This window comes from Scylla paramamosain, chromosome 20 (genome assembly GCF_035594125.1).
Source record: "Scylla paramamosain isolate STU-SP2022 chromosome 20, ASM3559412v1, whole genome shotgun sequence".
NCBI classification, from domain to species: domain Eukaryota; kingdom Metazoa; phylum Arthropoda; class Malacostraca; order Decapoda; family Portunidae; genus Scylla; species Scylla paramamosain.
In genome coordinates this window covers 2651616-2669415 of record NC_087170.1, presented here as the reverse complement: position 1 = coordinate 2669415, position 17800 = coordinate 2651616, and the positions used below count along the sequence as shown (strand labels likewise).

Genomic DNA, 17800 nt, shown 5'->3' with positions numbered 1-17800 from the left:
TATATATATATATATATATATATATATATATATATATATATATATATATATATATATATATATATATATATATATATATATATATATATATATATATATATATATATATATATATATATATATATATATATATATATTATTCTACCATATAAACAAATATCACAGGAAAATTGATAAGAAAAATATACACATTTCCTCAACCATACTGTAGACGTTCACTCAGATTTTTTTTTTTTTTTTTGTGTGACATTGCCGGGATGGAAATCTTAATACCCGACTTACGAGTATATGAAACTATCTTATAGAACATTCATCAAATGGGGCTGCATGTTGCAATATTTCAATTATCTATTATATTTTCCATGATCTATTTATGTTTGTCTGTAACATATGTTATGGTGTCTATATCTACCGGACTGCATACGAGCCTAATGAAAGATTTTAAATCCTAGGACTGCATTCACTCACGGGAATTTTTACATTTTTGTATTTCATAACTGGGATTTTAATTCGGCTCAACTTCATTAGTAATCAGAACATATTTATTGCGAATCTTAGAACACTTGTTTTAACATCAACCTGTTTAAAGGTTTGCTGCGCGGTTTTGATTTCCATGAGGTATGTACTGAAAAGGCAACGAGGTAGAATAATTGTAGCAATTATTTAAGTCACATTATTAATAGAAAAATTAATGTCAAATTTAAAGGTTAGTTAACAATGCTAAATAATATGCCACTATCGTCAAAATGTTTTCTTAGCTCAAATCCTGGAAAAATATCGTCATGGAGGTCTCACAAGTTTATAGGGGTTTTGGCTGATAACAGGTTACTTCTCCTGTTTTTTTTTTTTTTATATATATATCTTGAACATGTTAATATGAAACTGTGTGTCATCTAAATAAAATTGGTTGGCTCTCCTTTGCTATTTATTTATTTTTTTTTATAATTTTATTTATTTATTTTATTTATTTATTTATTTTTATTTTTTTTTTTGAGGTTGCTGACCAAATGTTTTTTGATCAATATAACCCACTTTGCAGAGCTTGTATCAACGTTCGCTGTTTCAAAAGTGTTAAATGACATTAGCCTGGTTTGAGTGTTGATTATTCTTGGAACTATTATTATTCGTGGAATTCATAGAAGTGGTCTAAATGAACGAACATGACATCAGCAAATAATAAGACAAGATTTTACACATTTATGAAATTACTCACTATGAATGCGTTGTATCTTTGCAGTAAGGCTCGCCTGAATAGTTAAGTTGCATGTATGCTCATCATTCCGTCAGAAAGAGGTAAAAACTCGGGGCGAAGGGCTTTCTGGAAGCAAATTTTTTTTTTTTCGATTTTTTTTTTTTTATGACAATGATTAGGGTGTAAGCAATCCTCATTTAGATTAGCCAACATTGGTTGTATATGCTATGTAGGTACTTTTAACTCAATTTTAAGTTGAAAAATTTTTCAGTCCGTGCATTTTTATATTGTGTAAGTTACCAGTTTGCTACTCACCATACAAATTAATGTAATTTCTTTCTCCACAGATATTTAAATCATATTGTTATTTAAATTTTCATTTATTTATTTATTTATTTATTTTCGACTGAAAATTATTTCTCCATAAAGAAAAAGATGATGAGGTCAGCCTTGATGAAATCAACCTGGATTGGACCTTTTGGGAAAGCTGAGGATTTGGTTCGACAAATACAACAAAAGTGGACAATGGAAGGAACAATCAGAAAAATTACTATAAAAACTAGGCAATGGAGAGGTAAAACCATTATACAAGGGTTTCAAGTCTGCGTTAGAGACGGGGATGGTAGAGCTTTTGGAATGAATTATAATGATCTCTACGATACAGTAACATTCACTATCCCAGATGATAGACAAATCAGCAAAATATGTATTGAGTCTGATGCTTACATACACTCTCTTGGTTTCATGCTTGATAATGGCGATGTCTTAGGGCCTGTCGGAACTAGAAATGAAGCCAAAGAGAAAACCGTACCTGAAGATTGCAATGATCTCAAGAGTGTACTGTGCGGAATATCAGGTATTACAGTTCGCAGTGAAAAAGTTCCTGTTATTTCCAATGTCAAGTTCAATTTTCGTCATTAACTATTCTAAAATTAATACTGATGAGTAACAAATAAATACATTTTTTGACTGGTATCTATTGTGTTTCTTGTATTTAACTGTAAATTGTATACTAAAGTTGCAATGTTCATACCAATGCAACATTCATTGTTGCCGCAATATATCCGATTATCGTGTTTCTGCATCATACATAAAATTTTTGTTTGTCTCTTGATCTCACAAAACTGCATTATTTACTTAATATTCTCTTTTTGTGGGAACAATAATATCTTATTTTATAATCAATATTAATGTGTTCACATGTAATGTTTTATTTGTGTCAATAATTTAGTTGATTATGGTTATGATATATAAAATGTGAGGAACTTTAGCCGGTAGCAGAGTTATGAAGGTCAAGCCTTCCCTTCGACAACGTAAGCACGGCCTCAGACCATGCCTTCAGTCTTACCACAAGTCGCTCGGGAAGGTAAAGTAAGAGGCACTACAACACACGTGGGTGTTGGTAACAGTGCTGTATGAATTGAATCCGGATCTGAGCACCAACTTGTGAAGGACGGCGTAAACACAGCCGCCCCTTGACCACCACGAGGCTCGCTCCCTGATAGCTACAGTGAGAGGACCTGTCAGGCGTGCTCTTATACCTATTCATATCACAGCAATCGGCGACTTTTGTGGTGTTGTCTCCCTCTCACAACATCGCCGAGATCCTTCGCCATCCACCACAGGAAGGCAAAGGTTGTTTTGGAGGCTTTGGCCACCAAAATAGTGACATCCAGGGTGGCCGCCGGCATGGACACCATGATTGATGACCGCATGGACACGGCCTTCGTCCCGACCTTCCCCATCACCGCCAGCAAACGACAGCTTGCCTCACCACCAGAGGTAGGACACAAAACGCCACGCACCACCCAGAACGAACACCAGCACGCCGAAGAAGTGCAGGCCTCTTTCCTGCTGCGAGCTGCCGACGGAGCGAGGGTGTTTGCCAACCCCTCCCATGTCTCCAAGGCACTCTAAGCCTCTGACCTGGGTAAGTACCTCCTTGAGGGGAAAACCTGCTCGCTGTGGAACGGTTCAGCGCTCGTTGTGACACTGTGGGAGCACAACACCCCCCCCAGTGTGCCACTCCTCCAAAAAACCCACTTTTGTCTGGCCGAGAAGGACGCTGACACTTACAATGATGTCAAGGTGGGGCCACTTGCAAATGACACCAATCTCCAGGACGTGTTGTGAGGCCTCAGACCCCTCGATGGCAACGAGGTGATCAAGTCATCCTGGATCGTCCCACACTGCCTTCTCAGGTATGCTAAAGGCAAATGTCCCGCCTCAAGGTGAGGGGCCATACTCACCAAGGTATGTGTCCTACAGCTGGTGTACTGGGCCAAACCGTACCTCCTGCCGCTATCCCGCTGCCCTGGGTGCTAGAAGATCAAGCATTCGATGAACACCTGCAGGTTGGCCACACGGTGCTCCTAATATAGTAGCCCACGTCCTTACTTCCAAAAGGATGTTATCTGCAACAGGAAACACCACAGCTTTCAAACGGGCCGCGTTTGAAATACTGTCCCTTCAACCAGCAAGCCCAAAAGTTATACACTACCCTTACGCAGGAGGGCAAATCCCTCCAAAAAAAAAAAAAAAAAAAAAATGCTAAGGAAACTGCAGTGGTTCAAGTCCCAGGCACCCCGCAGGATACCACCACCACCGCCCACCGCTGCACGCATGGCCCCTCCTTCCACTGTCACGCCAGTCCATCCTGCCACCTCCTACTCTGCCATCAGCAGCAGGAACAGGTCATCGCCACTGGTGGAACTCCAGGAGTGCTCTGAGCTGCGAGAGATGTCGTCGCATGGCTTGGGACTCCATTACATGGAGGGAACCGCCGCCCCATGGCTTCTCCTTTCCCTTCGCTGACACTGGTAGCTTGTCAAGAATTATCACCTCATTTTTTTAAAACCAGGTAAGCCTATTTTTGTAGTTTACAGTTAGTTTTCATGAGTTTGATAACGGAATCAACTTGTGTGTGTTGTGAAAAGGCCGCTTTGATGGCCAATTACCTTATAGATGACTGTGGCAATATACCTGCTAGTACATTCCCTTACCATGACAATTTAATTCAATATGTTGATAAGACGAACACATTTCCTTAGCTTTTCGTAGTTTGCTTGTAGTTTCATAACAAAGGTCATCTGTATGCGTGATATAAAGAACTGTTACATTTGTATTCTTTAAACAGACGATAGCAAAGTACCTATGCGAGGAATGTCATACCATGCTTCTTTGCGTCAACTTATTGCTAAAATTATCACATATTCTTAGTTTATTAGCACTTAAAAAAGCTATATAATGACAAACTTCAACTTGGTAGAAGATATGGACTGTAATTAGGATAACTGTCTAGAGTCGTTTCCTGCCCTTATTACTAGTCAGTTATCTTCCATTTTTATCATATATATATATATATATATATATATATATATATATATATATATATATATATATATATATATATATATATATATATATATATATATATATATATATATATATATATATATTTTTTTTTTTTTTTTTTTTTTTTTTTTTTTTTTTTTATGTAGGAGGGACACTGACTGAGGGCAACAAAAATCTGATAAAAAAAAATGCCCACTGTAATGCCAGTCCCATAGAGAGGGTCCAAAGCGGTAGTCAAAATTTTGAAAGATTAGTGTCTTGAAACCTCCCTCTTCAAGGAATTCAAGTCATAGGAAGGTGGAAATACAGAAGCAGGCAGGGAGTTCCAGAATTTACCAGAGAAAGGGATGAATAATTGAGAATACTGGTTAACTCTTGCGTAAGATAGGTGGACAGAATAGGGCGATAAGAGAGAGGCTGAAGACCATCAGTTAGAGGGGAGGAGTTGACGAGACGAAAAGCTGTTGATTCCACCGTCTAGAAGAGCAGTATGAGTGGAACCCCCCAGACATGTGAAGCATACTCCATACATAGACGGATAAGGCCCTTGTACAGAGTTAGCAGCTGGGAGGGTGAGAAAAACTGGCGGAGACGTCTCAGAATACCTAACTTCATAGAAGCTGATTTAGCTAGAGACGAGATGTGAAGTTTCCAGTTCAAATTATAAGTAAAGGACAGATTGAGGATGTTCAGTGTAGAAGAGGGGGACAGTTGAGTGTCATTGAAGAAGAGGGATAGTTGTCTGGAAGGTTCTGTCGAGTTGATAGATGAAGGAATTGAGTTTTTGAGGCATTGAACAATACCAAGTTTGCTCTGCCCGAATCAGAAATTTTAGAAATATCAGAAGTCAAGCGTTCTGTGGCTTCCCTGCGTGAAATGTTTACCTCCTGAAGGGTTGGAAGTCTATGAAAAGACGTGGAAAAGTGCAGGGTGGTATCATCAGCGTAAGAGTGCATAGGACAAGAAGTTTGGTTTAGATCATTAATGAATAATAAGAGAGCGGGTGACAGGACAAAATCCCGAGGAACACCACTGTTAATAGATTTAGGAGAAGAATAGTGACTGTCTACCACAGCAGCAATTGAATGGTCAGAAAAGAAACTTAAGATGAAGTTACAGAGAGAAGGATAGAAGCCGTAGGAGGGTAGTTTGGAAACCAAAGCTTTGTGCCAGACTCTATCAAAAGCTTTTCATATGTTCAAGGCAACAGCAAAAGTTTCACCAAAATCTCTAAAAGAGGATGACCAAGACTCAGTAAGGAAAGCCAGAAGATCACCAGTAGAGCGGCCTTGACGGAACCCATACTGGCGATCAGATAGAAGGTTGTGAAGTGATAGATGTTTAAGAATCTTCCTGTTGAGGATAGATTCAAAAACTTTAGATATGCAGGAAATTAAAGCAATAGGACGGTAGTTTGAGGGATTACAACGGTCACCCTTTTTAGGAATAGGCTCAATGTAGGCAATCTTCTAGCAAGAAGGAAAGGTAGATGTTGACAGACAGAGCTGAGCTGAAAGAGTTTGACTAGGTAAGGTGCAAGCACGGAGGCAGATTTTCGGAGAACAATAGGAGAGACCCCATCAGGTCCATAAGCCTTCCGAGGGTTTAGGCCAGCAAGGGCATGGAAAACATCATTGCGAAAAAATTTAATAGGTAGCATGAAGTAGTCAGAGGGTGGAGGAGAGGGAGGAACAAGCCCAAAATCTTCCAAGGTAGAGTTTTTAGCAAAGGTTTGAGCTAAGACTTCAGCTTTAGAAATAGATGTGATAGCAGTGATACCATCTGGATGAAATAAAGGAAGGAAAGAAATATAAAAGTTATTGGAGATATTTTTGGCTAGATGCCAGAAGTCACGAGGGGAGTTCGATCTTGAAAGGTTTTGACATTTTCTGTTAATGAAGGAGTTTTTGGATAGTTGGAGCTTGGCATGGTTCCGGGCAGAAATATAAAGTGGATGAGATTCTGGTGATGGAAGGCTTAAGTACCTTTTGTGGGCCACCTCTCTATCATGTATAGCACGAGAACAAGCTGTGTTAAACCAAGGTTTGGAATGTTTTAGGTCGAGAAAAAGAGTGAGGAATGTACGCCTCCATGCCAGACAATATTACCTCTATTATGCACTCAGCACACAAAGACGGGACTCTGACACAGAAGCAGTAGTCATTCCATGGAAAATCAGCAAAATACCACCTCAGGTCCCCCCAACTAGCAGAGGCAAAACGCCAGAGGCACCTTCGCTAAGGGGGATCCTGAGGAGGGATTGGAGCGATAGGACAAGATACAGAGATGAGATTGTGATCGGAGGAGCCCAACGGAGAAGAAAGGGTGACAGCATAACCAGAAGAATTAGAGGTCAGGAAAAGGTCAAGAATGTTGGGCGTATCTCCAAGACGGTCAGGAATACGAGTAGGGTGTTACACCAATTGCTCTAGGTCCTGGAGGAGAGCAAAGTTGAAGGCTAGTTCACCAGGATGGTCAGTGAAGGGAGAGGAAAGCCAAAGCTGGTGGTGAACATTGAAGTCTCCAAGAATGGAGATCTCTTCAAAAGGGAAAAGAGTCAGAATGTGCTCCACTTTGGAAGTTAAGAATTTTTTATAGTCAGAGGAGTTGAGAGGTATACAGCACAGATCAATTTAGTCTGAGAGTGACTATATATATATATATATATATATATATATATATATATATATATATATATATATATATATATATATATATATATATATATATATATATATATATATATATATATATATATATATATATATATATATATATATATATATATATATATATATATATATATATATATACCTTTAAATACACTTACAAGGTAAATATTAGGTGGGGAAGAAGTGCTCCCATACCTAAGGAAGTTAAGTTAGGTAATGCTGGGTTTGATTAGTGCCCTTAACCCGTACAGTGTTGTGCTTTGTCAGAGATGGAGGTCTTGTCAGGTTGTAATTTTTTTTTTTTTGTCCTATAAAATGAGAAAATAAAATAACAAATTGTTTTATATATATATATATATATATATATATATATATATATATATATATATATATATATATATATATATATATATATATATATATATATATATATATATATATATATATATATATATTGTCACGATCCCGGTTATCTTTCCAAGAAAGTGGACGGTACAATGATCCCAGAAAGTTTTAAAGGCCTGGATTTTTCAAGGCCTCGAATACCTACCCGACCTATCCGAAATCGCCAGCAATTTAACCTTCTCACATAACCCTTACCTTGGCACAGTACACCAGAAATCACCTCAAAACCAGATCGATGTTGAGGTAGAAAACATAATTGTCTTATATAATAACAGAATATATTAATAATAATGATAACTTCAAAATAAATTGAGGTAAAACCCATTACAGGAAATTAGGGAACAAATTTTTACCTTAGACTAACACAGCATAGCTCCCACACTCAATTACAATAGATTCAGGCTCTTGTTTCGCCTCCCTTATTGCTCAAAGATCATACACATCAATATATGACATTCCTATTACTTCACAAAGCACCAAAACCCTTTTACTCCTTCACAGACCGCTGAAATATTTTCCCTACCTGCAGGAATTTCCCCAGACACCGTCACCGCGTTATTAAATAGTAATTCCCGTATTTTAACTCCTCAAATCTCACAAGACATCACCACCATCAACATAGATCACCTATAACACCATAGCACCACCCCGAAAGACACCAATAATGCCATAACAACACCACAACCCCAACCACAAAATGGCAGCCTCTCACCCCGACACATCCCCTAAGCGTTACATAAAAACACAACTGACCAACCAAATTTCAGCGGACAAGAGCTCTTGGTACCACAAAAGACTTACCAACCTGATCCTGGATATCAAGGTTATACCACCACATCACTAATACCTCCACACACCCACTCAATCATCCACGTTTATCCCGAGATAACGCCTCCCCTCTGACACTTCAGGGTCTCTATCGTTTTCTGAAGAATTTGCTAACTTTTTACAAAAGCTGGACGCCTATTGTCCCTCGCCTCCACACATTCCACCTCAAATACACATTTTCCATTACATATACATACATATAATGAACTTAAATTATGAAGAGAACAATACTACAAGATATAAAATGAGTAAATAAGCCTTATACTAACTTATAACTAATTATAGACATATTCAGAAGGAAAACGGAACAGGGGGGGACCATTAAGAAGACTTGTTCCTTTTCAGGGTGAACTTAGCCAATAACATGACAATATAACAAAAAAAATTATATATATATATATATATATATATATATATATATATATATATATATATATATATATATATATATATATATATATATATATATATATATATATATATATATATATATAATTATTACTATTATTATTCCCAAGTTATGATTGGAAGTGTGGCTACCATACGATGAAAATTGTATGGTAGCCACACTTCCAATCATGACTTGGGAATAATAATAATAATAGTAATAATTATATATACATATATATATATATATATATATATATATATATATATATATATATATATATATATATATATATATATATATATATATATATATATATATATATATATATATATATATATATATATATATAATTATTACTATTATTATTATTATTCCCAAGTCATGATTGGAAGTGTGGCTACCATACGATTTTCATTCTTGAATATTTTATTTTTTATTTTTTATTTATTTTTTTTCCTCCTTCTCAGAGCTCACGATGTCAAACTTGGGATGCGGAATTTTATTCTTACATTTTTTTTTTAAGTTTTTATCCTCACCTTTACATAAATTTCCACAATCCTATAGTGTGTGTTATAAATAATTATCTATGTACATTAGAAATACCTATAAAAAAAAAAAAAACAAGAATTGTGCGTTCAGGAAAATGGTTGGATGTGCATCTGGCAATACCACGTCTCAAGGCCGTGGCTACTACACCTGCAGTTCCGTTTTCCTTCTAAACATATCTTTATTCTTAGTTATAAGTTAGTCTAAGGCTTACTTACTCATTTTATATCGTGTAGTATTATTCTCTTCATAATCTAATTTTTTTTATATGTATGTATATGTAAGGGAAAAGGTGTATTTGAAGGTGGAATGTGTTAAGGCAAGAGGCGATACATGTCTGATCACGAAAGCCTGGACAATGCAACAGCTGACTCGGATAAGATAGACAAGGTGTTGAGAGTGGCAGGCATCGAGGGCAACGTTCTGTCTAGCCGTCGGCTTGGGAGGACTAGCGAGACCGGCGGCGGACAGCGCGGCACTCGTCGGCGGCCCATTCTCGTTAGTGTGGAAACCAAGGACGTAGGGGACAAGGCACTTGAAAAAGGCCAAAACACTCAAGACAATGGGTGAAATGTATAACAAAGTATACATAAAGAGGGACGTTCACCCAAGTGTCCGACAGGAGTGGAGACGTCTGTGGGAAGCAAAGAAGAGAGAAGAGGAGCGGCCAGAAAATGTCGGTTGCCAAGTGCACTTCAATGTGAGAGAAATTTATATGACGATGGTGTTGTTGTTGGTCAATGAAACTTGCACTGTTTTTAGAGAGATCACATCAAATAAAGAAACTGCCGAAAATACTCTCTTGGAACATAAATGGAGTTAAAACAAAAATAGAAAAGAATAATATAATATCTTTCCTTCTCCAGTTTGACATCTTTTTTTTTTCTTTTTATGAAGTGAAAACTCCATTACACACATGCCTTCCAGGGTACATTGCATTTAAGAGTTATGGTAAAGGAAATGCCCATCGGGGTGGCACAGTTGTGATGGTTAGAGATTCCTTGTCGAGGGAAGTGATCAGTGTGGATACAAGCATAGAGGATCAAGTGTGGATGCAAGTGAGATGTGCCCCGGGAATAATGCTTGGGTTCTGCTATATCATACCTAGTGACTCTTTATTTCTCATTTCACTCGTTCTCTGCAATACAGGAAAAGGTGGCTAACTGTGCTACTAGTAATATATTTTGTGTTGTTGGTGATGTTAACGCACGATTTGGCAGAGGTGTTCGAAATCTACTATTGTCAAAGCATTGTATAAATATCCACAAATACCTGATGATGTAGCGACACCTAACGATAATGCCCACATATTGATATCATTGTGCTCTGGAAATGGTTTACTGGTTGTTCATAATTTACAAGCAAACGACAAATATTTCCCAAGTAAGTAAACTTTTAAGAAAGCAAACCAGTGGATATCTCATCTGGATGTTGTAATCGCATCTTACCAACTAACTGAGAACATTGAAAGCTTGGATGTTCATCAAACGGAGTGCTTACCATCGGATCACGCCCACATATCTCTAAATATGACAAAACCGAATGCTGACCTTGACTCACTTGTGACTCGCGCTCGTTGGTTGGGCGGCCACGCCGTGCTGGAGGGGCAACGAGCTGGAGTAACCTTAGCCAACATGCCTGTTAGTTTTTTTTTTTTTTTTATGTAGGAAGGACACTGGCCAGGGGCAACAAAAATCTAGTAAAAAAAATGCCCACTGAAATGCCAGTCCCATAAAAGGGTCAAAGCAGTGGTCAAAAATTGGTGGATAAGTGTCTTGAAACCTCCCTCTTGAAGGAATTCAAGTCATAGGAAGGTGGAAATACAGAAGCAGGCAGGGAGTTCCAGAGTTTACCAGAGAAAGGGGTGAATGATTGAGAATACTGGTCAATTCTTGCGTTAGAGAGGTGGACAGAATAGGGGTGAAAGAAAGAAGAAAGTCTTGTGCAGCGAGGCCGCGGAAGGAGGGGAGGCATGCAGTTAGCAAGATCAGAAGAGCAGTTAGCATGAAAATAGCGGTAGAAGACAGCTAGATATGGACCATTGCGGCGGTGAGAGAGAGGCTGAAGACAGTCAGTTAGAGGAGAGGAGTTGATGAGACGAAAAGCTTTTGATTCCACCCTGTCTAGAAGAGCAGTATGAGTGGATCCCCCCCAGACATGTGAAGCATACTCCATACATGGACGGATAAGGCCCTTGTACAGAGTTAGCAGCTGGGAGGGTGAGAAAAACTGGCGGAGACGTCTCAGAACACCTAACTTCATAGAAGCTGTTTTAGCTAGAGATGAGATGTGAAATTTCCAGTTCAGATTATAAGTAAAGGACAGACCGAGGATGTTCAGTGTAGAAGAGGGGGACAGTTGAGTGTCATTGAAGAAGAGGGGATAGTTGTCTGGAAGGTTGTGTCGAGTTGATAGATGGAGGAATTGAGTTTTTGAGGCATTGAACTATACCAAGTTTACTCTGCCCCAATCAGAAATTTTAGAAAGATCAGAAGTCAGGCGTTCTGTGGCTTCCCTGCGTGATATGTTTACCTCCTGAAGGGTTGGACGTCTATGAAAAGACGTGGAAAAGTGGAAAAGTGCGGATATAGATATGCATACATTTTCTCAAAAAAAAAAAAAGATCTCATAACGCCCTACCGGATGCTGATGTTGATGTTGATACTTTTCTTCATAATGTGTCAGATACTTTTTACTCATGTGCGCGTTCATGTAGAGGTAATAGAAGAAATGGAGACTGTAGAGGCTGCTAATGTACATAATAGATGGGAAATGACCCTTCAGGATAAGGATGACTCATGGGTGTGTAGAGCAATTAATTGGAAGGGACGGTGTTCAGGATAGTGGTCGGGACAATACCTCTCCATCTGACCAGGAATTCAAGGAATTTTATGAAAGTAGTTTATGTAGTGATGATTCCGTGTACCAACCGTTTGATCCTTCCATCGATGTCAATATACCTATTTTAGACGATCCCATATCTTACGAGGAAGTAAGTATTCAAATCAAGAACATGAAGCCTGTGCTCCTGATTGAGTTCCACCTGGCGTGTTTCAAAAGCCTTCCAACACACTGGATAGTCTTGATTATGGGTTTGTTTAACATAATATTTCGCTCTGTTTCCTATCCAGTGTCTTGGATAAATGCTAAGATGCTCACAATTTTAAAGAAAAGAAATCGTAAAGAACCTAAAAACTACAGGGGAATAACTATTATAAATTCGATGGTAAAGCTCTATGATTTGATACTGTGTGCAAGACTGAACCAGTGGTTTAAGCCTTTTAGGGAACAGGCGGGAGCACAGAAGGGTCGCGGCTGCATATAACATATTGACACATCAAGATTACTAACAGATCTAGCTAGGAAAAAGAAGAAAAATGGAACAGGAGGGGACGCGGCCATCTGGTAGTCGATGAGAGGCTGTGTGCTTGTGGCAAGATACAGACAGAACATGTTGTGGAGTGTCCCTTAACACTTGAAGTTCGTGACACCTACAGAATTAATAGTATTCATGATCTGTTGTTTGGTCGAATGGGAGATGATGATGTATGTAAAATTATTTACAGAATACTAATGATTTATTCCTGAATAGTTATTGGTTATATAGGATTAAAATTATGTCATTAAAAATATACACTTTTTGATGGACAATGTTTTGTAATATGTAAATATGTTATATTACATAATTGGTGTGGTCAATAAAATATCTATCTATCTATCTATTTATCTGTCTCTCATACCTGAGTCAGCAAATTCTTCAGAGCTCATAGAGGCGCTGGGGGAAAAGGTGGGTGGCGTTCTCATGGGATAAATTTAGGTGATGTTATGGTTATTGAGTGGATGTGTGGAGGTACTGGCGATATTGTGGCGTAACCCTGATATCCAGGATCAGGTTGGTGAGTGTTTTGTTGTACCAATAGCTCTTGTTCGCTGAAATTTGGTTGGTGAGTTGTGTTGATGATGTAACGCTCAGGGGTAGCGTCAGGGCTGAGAGGCAGCCATTTTGTGGATGGGGTTGTGGTGGTGTTGTGGCGTTATTGGTGTCTTTGGGGATGGTGTTATGGTGCTATAAGTGAACTATGATGATGGTGGTAATGTTTTGTGAGGTTTAAAGAGGTGAAATACGGGAAAAGTTGTTTGGTGAATTGGTGACGGCGTCTGGGAAAATTCCTGCAGATGAGAAAAATATTCCAGCGGTCTGTGAAGGAGTAAAAGGGTTTTAATGTTTTGTAAAGTGACGGGAATGCCATATATTGATGTGTATAACCTTTACTCAATAAGGGACACAATATTAGAGCCTGAGTAAAGAGAAACATGGCAATTGAGTGTATGAATTATCCTGTGTTGGTCCAGGGTACAAAATTTGTTCCCTAATTTCCTTTAATGTGTATTACCTCAATTTATTTGTAAATTAACATTATTATTAATATATCCTGTTATTATATAAAATACTTGTGGTATCTGCCCCAACACTGATTTGGTATTCAGGTGATTTCTGGCATGCTGTGCCAAGATAAAGGTTTTGTGAAAGGGTTTAATAGCTGGCGATTTCGGATAGGTCGAGTAGGTATTCGAGGCCTTTAAAAATCCAGACCTTTAAAATTTTCTGAGATCAGTGTATCGTCCACTTTCTTGGAAAGATAACCGGGATCGTGACAATACAAACAAAACTGAAGGCCATGATATGGCTAAAAAACGAAATCGTATATATACATAGTAAACACTTCCCTAATTTGGTACATGAGTATACGTACCAAATACTGTATGAGGGAGTGTCAGTTATTTCAGATTATGTTAAGTTAGGTTGAGTTAGATTAGGTTATATTGTATGTAACTCATTAAACGTATGAAACCTAACCTATTACAATATGAAGAAGTGAAGGGCACAACAAATCAATGTTCACCATTTTCCACTTTTTTTTTTTTTCCACAGCTTTCAAAGGTGGAGCCGGGAAAACTTGTGGGAGCAAACCCCAGCTCTGCTCCTGAGCGATATCTCTTAATCCACCCCAATAGAGATGAAAAAAAAAAAATAAATAAATAAAATAAAATTAATAGAAAATAAAAAAAAAAAACATTAAGAACCAGTGGACTGACGGAAGGACTGTTTTACAGAAGAGGGAGGCCTAACACAGTGTGTCGAAGCAGTTTAATTCTCATAACCTTGAGCCTGTACGGTCCAAGCGACACCTCAAGAAAGCCTGGGACCCTTTGAAAGAAAAGGTAAGTTTATGATGTGATGAACACACTGTATAAATATATAGTATTGGTAACATACAGTATTATTCCACACGATGTAGGATTGTATTGCTAGCAATAACTTATTAATACATTTTATCCAATTTTTTTCCTTTTTTTTTCTTTTTTTTTCTTTTTTCTTTTTTTTCAGGATTAAACATGAGCAAGCTCTCTAGATGAGGGAGCAGAAGAGGAGTAGTGGTGGGATCCCTCCATCTGCTGTGTCCTTGACAGAGACATTGACGACATTGGGAATCCTCATAATTTAGATGCCATGCCAGCTTGTGGTAAGTTACCAACATAATAAATTTCCCTTAAAATTTTGTTCTGTCAGCAAGGGAATTTTCAGTCATTGAAAGCATATATGAGAAGACATTAATGCAAAGTAATATCACAGAATTAATGACTGTAATTTTATTCAATTCTTAACCCACAATTTCATTTAAGTACGGTGAAAAGAGTAAAACATATTGTTATGTTTATTGTTAAGGTCTACTGTACTGTACAGTGAAAACAGTGAAATGTAATTATGTTTACTGTTCAGCTGTACTGTACACTACTAGAATATTATACATTAAAACATGTTTCCTCTCAGCCAAGTCGCATCATCATGGTCGACTCATCCGATACACTAAGTTTCTCTTCGGGATTGGTAAGAAGACTGATTTCATAGCTGTAAGCTAGTGAACTCATCATGCACCATTATGAAACTGATTTCTGAGATGCTATTATATTCTACTGCATGTTCAATAATATCAATATAAATAAGAACAATAATCAATAAAACTTATAATATAACATTTATATATCATAATAATAAGGTTAATAATAATAATACCAACAATATTGATAATATTAATTGAATAAATAATAATAATAATAATAATAATAATAATAATAATAATAATAATAATAATAATATTGATGGTAATAATATGAATATCAAAATTAAGAAAAAAAAAAAAGCAGACTGATTACAATATGCAATATTAATTTTTGAAGTATGATGTAAAGAAATAGGTTGGATCATGTGAATAAAATGCTGATCTTTCAAATGATATATTGTTGATTTATACATGAATGCATGCATCTGCAGACTCTAGTGGCATGCACCATTTTTTTATTTATTTATTTATCTATTTATTAATTAATTTATTTTTACATCTATTAATTCAGTTATTAACAGACAGAAAACTCCTACTTGACAGTGTGTGAGGTGGTCTCAATAGAGCCCATTCCTGAAGAGGTGGAAGAGGTAGAGGTGGAGGTTCCAACAGCAGGGCGGCCAAGTACCAGCCAACCATCAGTCCCACAAAGGCCCAGCAAGCGTCATAGACTTCATGATGACATGTATGTAGATAAACGTAGTAATTTTTTGAAGGAGAAGCAGAAGGTGGAAAAAGGAATGATGAAAAGAAAAGAACACTTAAGATCATCAAAGAATAATAGGTGGCTGCCACAATATATCACAGACAACAGTCAGTGAATGCCTTCAGTCTACTTCAAGAACAATTGCCAGTAGGAGCAGGCATCACATCTTTCTTCCCTCTGGCAATGATTTGCAGCAATGTGTTCAGGGCCATTGGTTATACCCACATTGCTATTTATAAACCATCAGTGGATAATTTTGAAGTGTTTTGTTGTCTGAAAGTTTTTTTTTTTTCTTTTCACCCTATCACTGTGCAAGGTGTATGTGGGGCTGAGTCGATGTTTTATAATGTTTTTTGCTCATTGGCCTGGGAGTGTCATTGACAGTAGATTTTTTTTTTTTTTTAATAGTTAACTTTGGAATACAATCTTGATCCTAGATGCCATGTACTTGGAGATGCTGCTTATGAACTGAAATCATTTGTAATGACTCCAGTGTCAGCTCCAAGGGATGCCCATGGGAGAGCATATAACAATAGCCATTCTCACATAAAAGTAACAGAATGAGCATTTGGTGTTCTTAAAAGATTTGATTATTTTGGTATGAAATTTAGAACAGATTTAGACACCACTAAAGCCATCATTGCTGCATGTGTGATGATGCATAATATAGGTGTTAAAAGTAGATTGATTTTGCCTCATGATGGGGAATATGTCATTCATAATGATGTTCCCTATAGAATGGATATACAAGTATTTGAAAATGAACAAGGGAGACAGAAACAGGAACAAATAATCAAGAATAATTTCTAAATGTGCATACATTGTAGTTTGAAGTGTGCTTAGCTAGGAAATAATTTGTAAGATATAAGTGCCTTTATGACTGGAAAGAAATAGTATTAATACTTTGGATTGTTTCATTTCCTTTTATTGATTGTGACATATTGATGTGCATTAAAAAGTGCCTTGCTAGGAAATAATTTGTACGAGATAATTGCCTTTATGATTGGAAAAAAAAAAAACAGTATTAATTTTTTGCATTGTTTTATTTACTCTTATTGATTGTGACGTACATTTATAATACATTTTTGTATTGTCAAGGCTGATGCAGGTCTGAACAGGCTAAGGTGGCCATAGAGAATACAAGTAAGGATTGAATGGAAAGATTGAAAGTCATATGAGAGGTGCAATGAAAGCCAAATAGAAGCAAAAAAGAGTTGTGTGTGATGCTACAGGGATGGGTGATGAAAGGTGGTGGAGAAAGTTAACAATGTTCAAAAGAATTAAAAAAAAAAAAATGTTTTGGAAAGAAGTTGAGAAAATAAGAAAAATACCATGTGGTAATGAGGAACATGTCAAAACAAAGGATGATATGATAGAGTATTTTAAGAAACTGGTGAGTATGGTTATCATTAGTATTGTTCACTGCTTCAAAAACTCAATTCCTCCATCTATAAACTAGACACAACCTTCCAGACAACTATCCCCTCTTCTTCAATGACACTCAACTGGCCCCCTCTTCTACATTAAACATCCTTGGACTGCCCTTTATTTATAATCTAAACTGGAAACTTCACATCTTGTCTATCTAAAACGGCTTCTACGAAGTTAGGCATTATGAGTCGTATCTGCCAGTTTTTTTCTCATCCCTTTCCCCAGTAGCTAACTCTGTACAGGGGTCTTATCTGTCCATGTATAAAGTATGTTTCACATGGGATGTGGGGTTCCACTCATACCATTCTCTTAGACAGGGTGGAATCAAAAGCTTTTCGTCTCATCAACTCCCCTCCTCTAACTGACTGTCTT

General features: G+C 37.2%; 1 protein-coding gene across 9 annotated transcripts in view; it reads left to right on the top strand.

The window, feature by feature from the left end:
• LOC135110173 (uncharacterized) overlaps positions 1 to 17030 on the top strand; it is a 36484-nt gene extending 19454 nt beyond the window's left edge. For 6 of the 9 annotated variants that reach the window (XR_010273128.1, XR_010273129.1, XR_010273130.1 and 3 more), the window contains 5 exons: positions 1622 to 4052; positions 14322 to 14611; positions 14778 to 14913; positions 15222 to 15278; positions 15835 to 17030. Coding sequence is in view for 4 of the 9 variants with exons in the window: in XM_064022168.1 (XP_063878238.1) it covers positions 1622 to 1683 (62 nt within the window). In the remaining 5 variants the exon portion in view is untranslated. Of the gene's footprint in view, positions 1 to 1539; positions 4053 to 14321; positions 14612 to 14777; positions 14914 to 15221; positions 15279 to 15834 lie in introns of all 9 variants that reach the window. The other 3 variants (XR_010273127.1, XR_010273126.1, XM_064022167.1) reach the window with 2 other exon arrangements.
• The last annotated feature ends 770 nt before the right edge of the window (positions 17031 to 17800 follow it).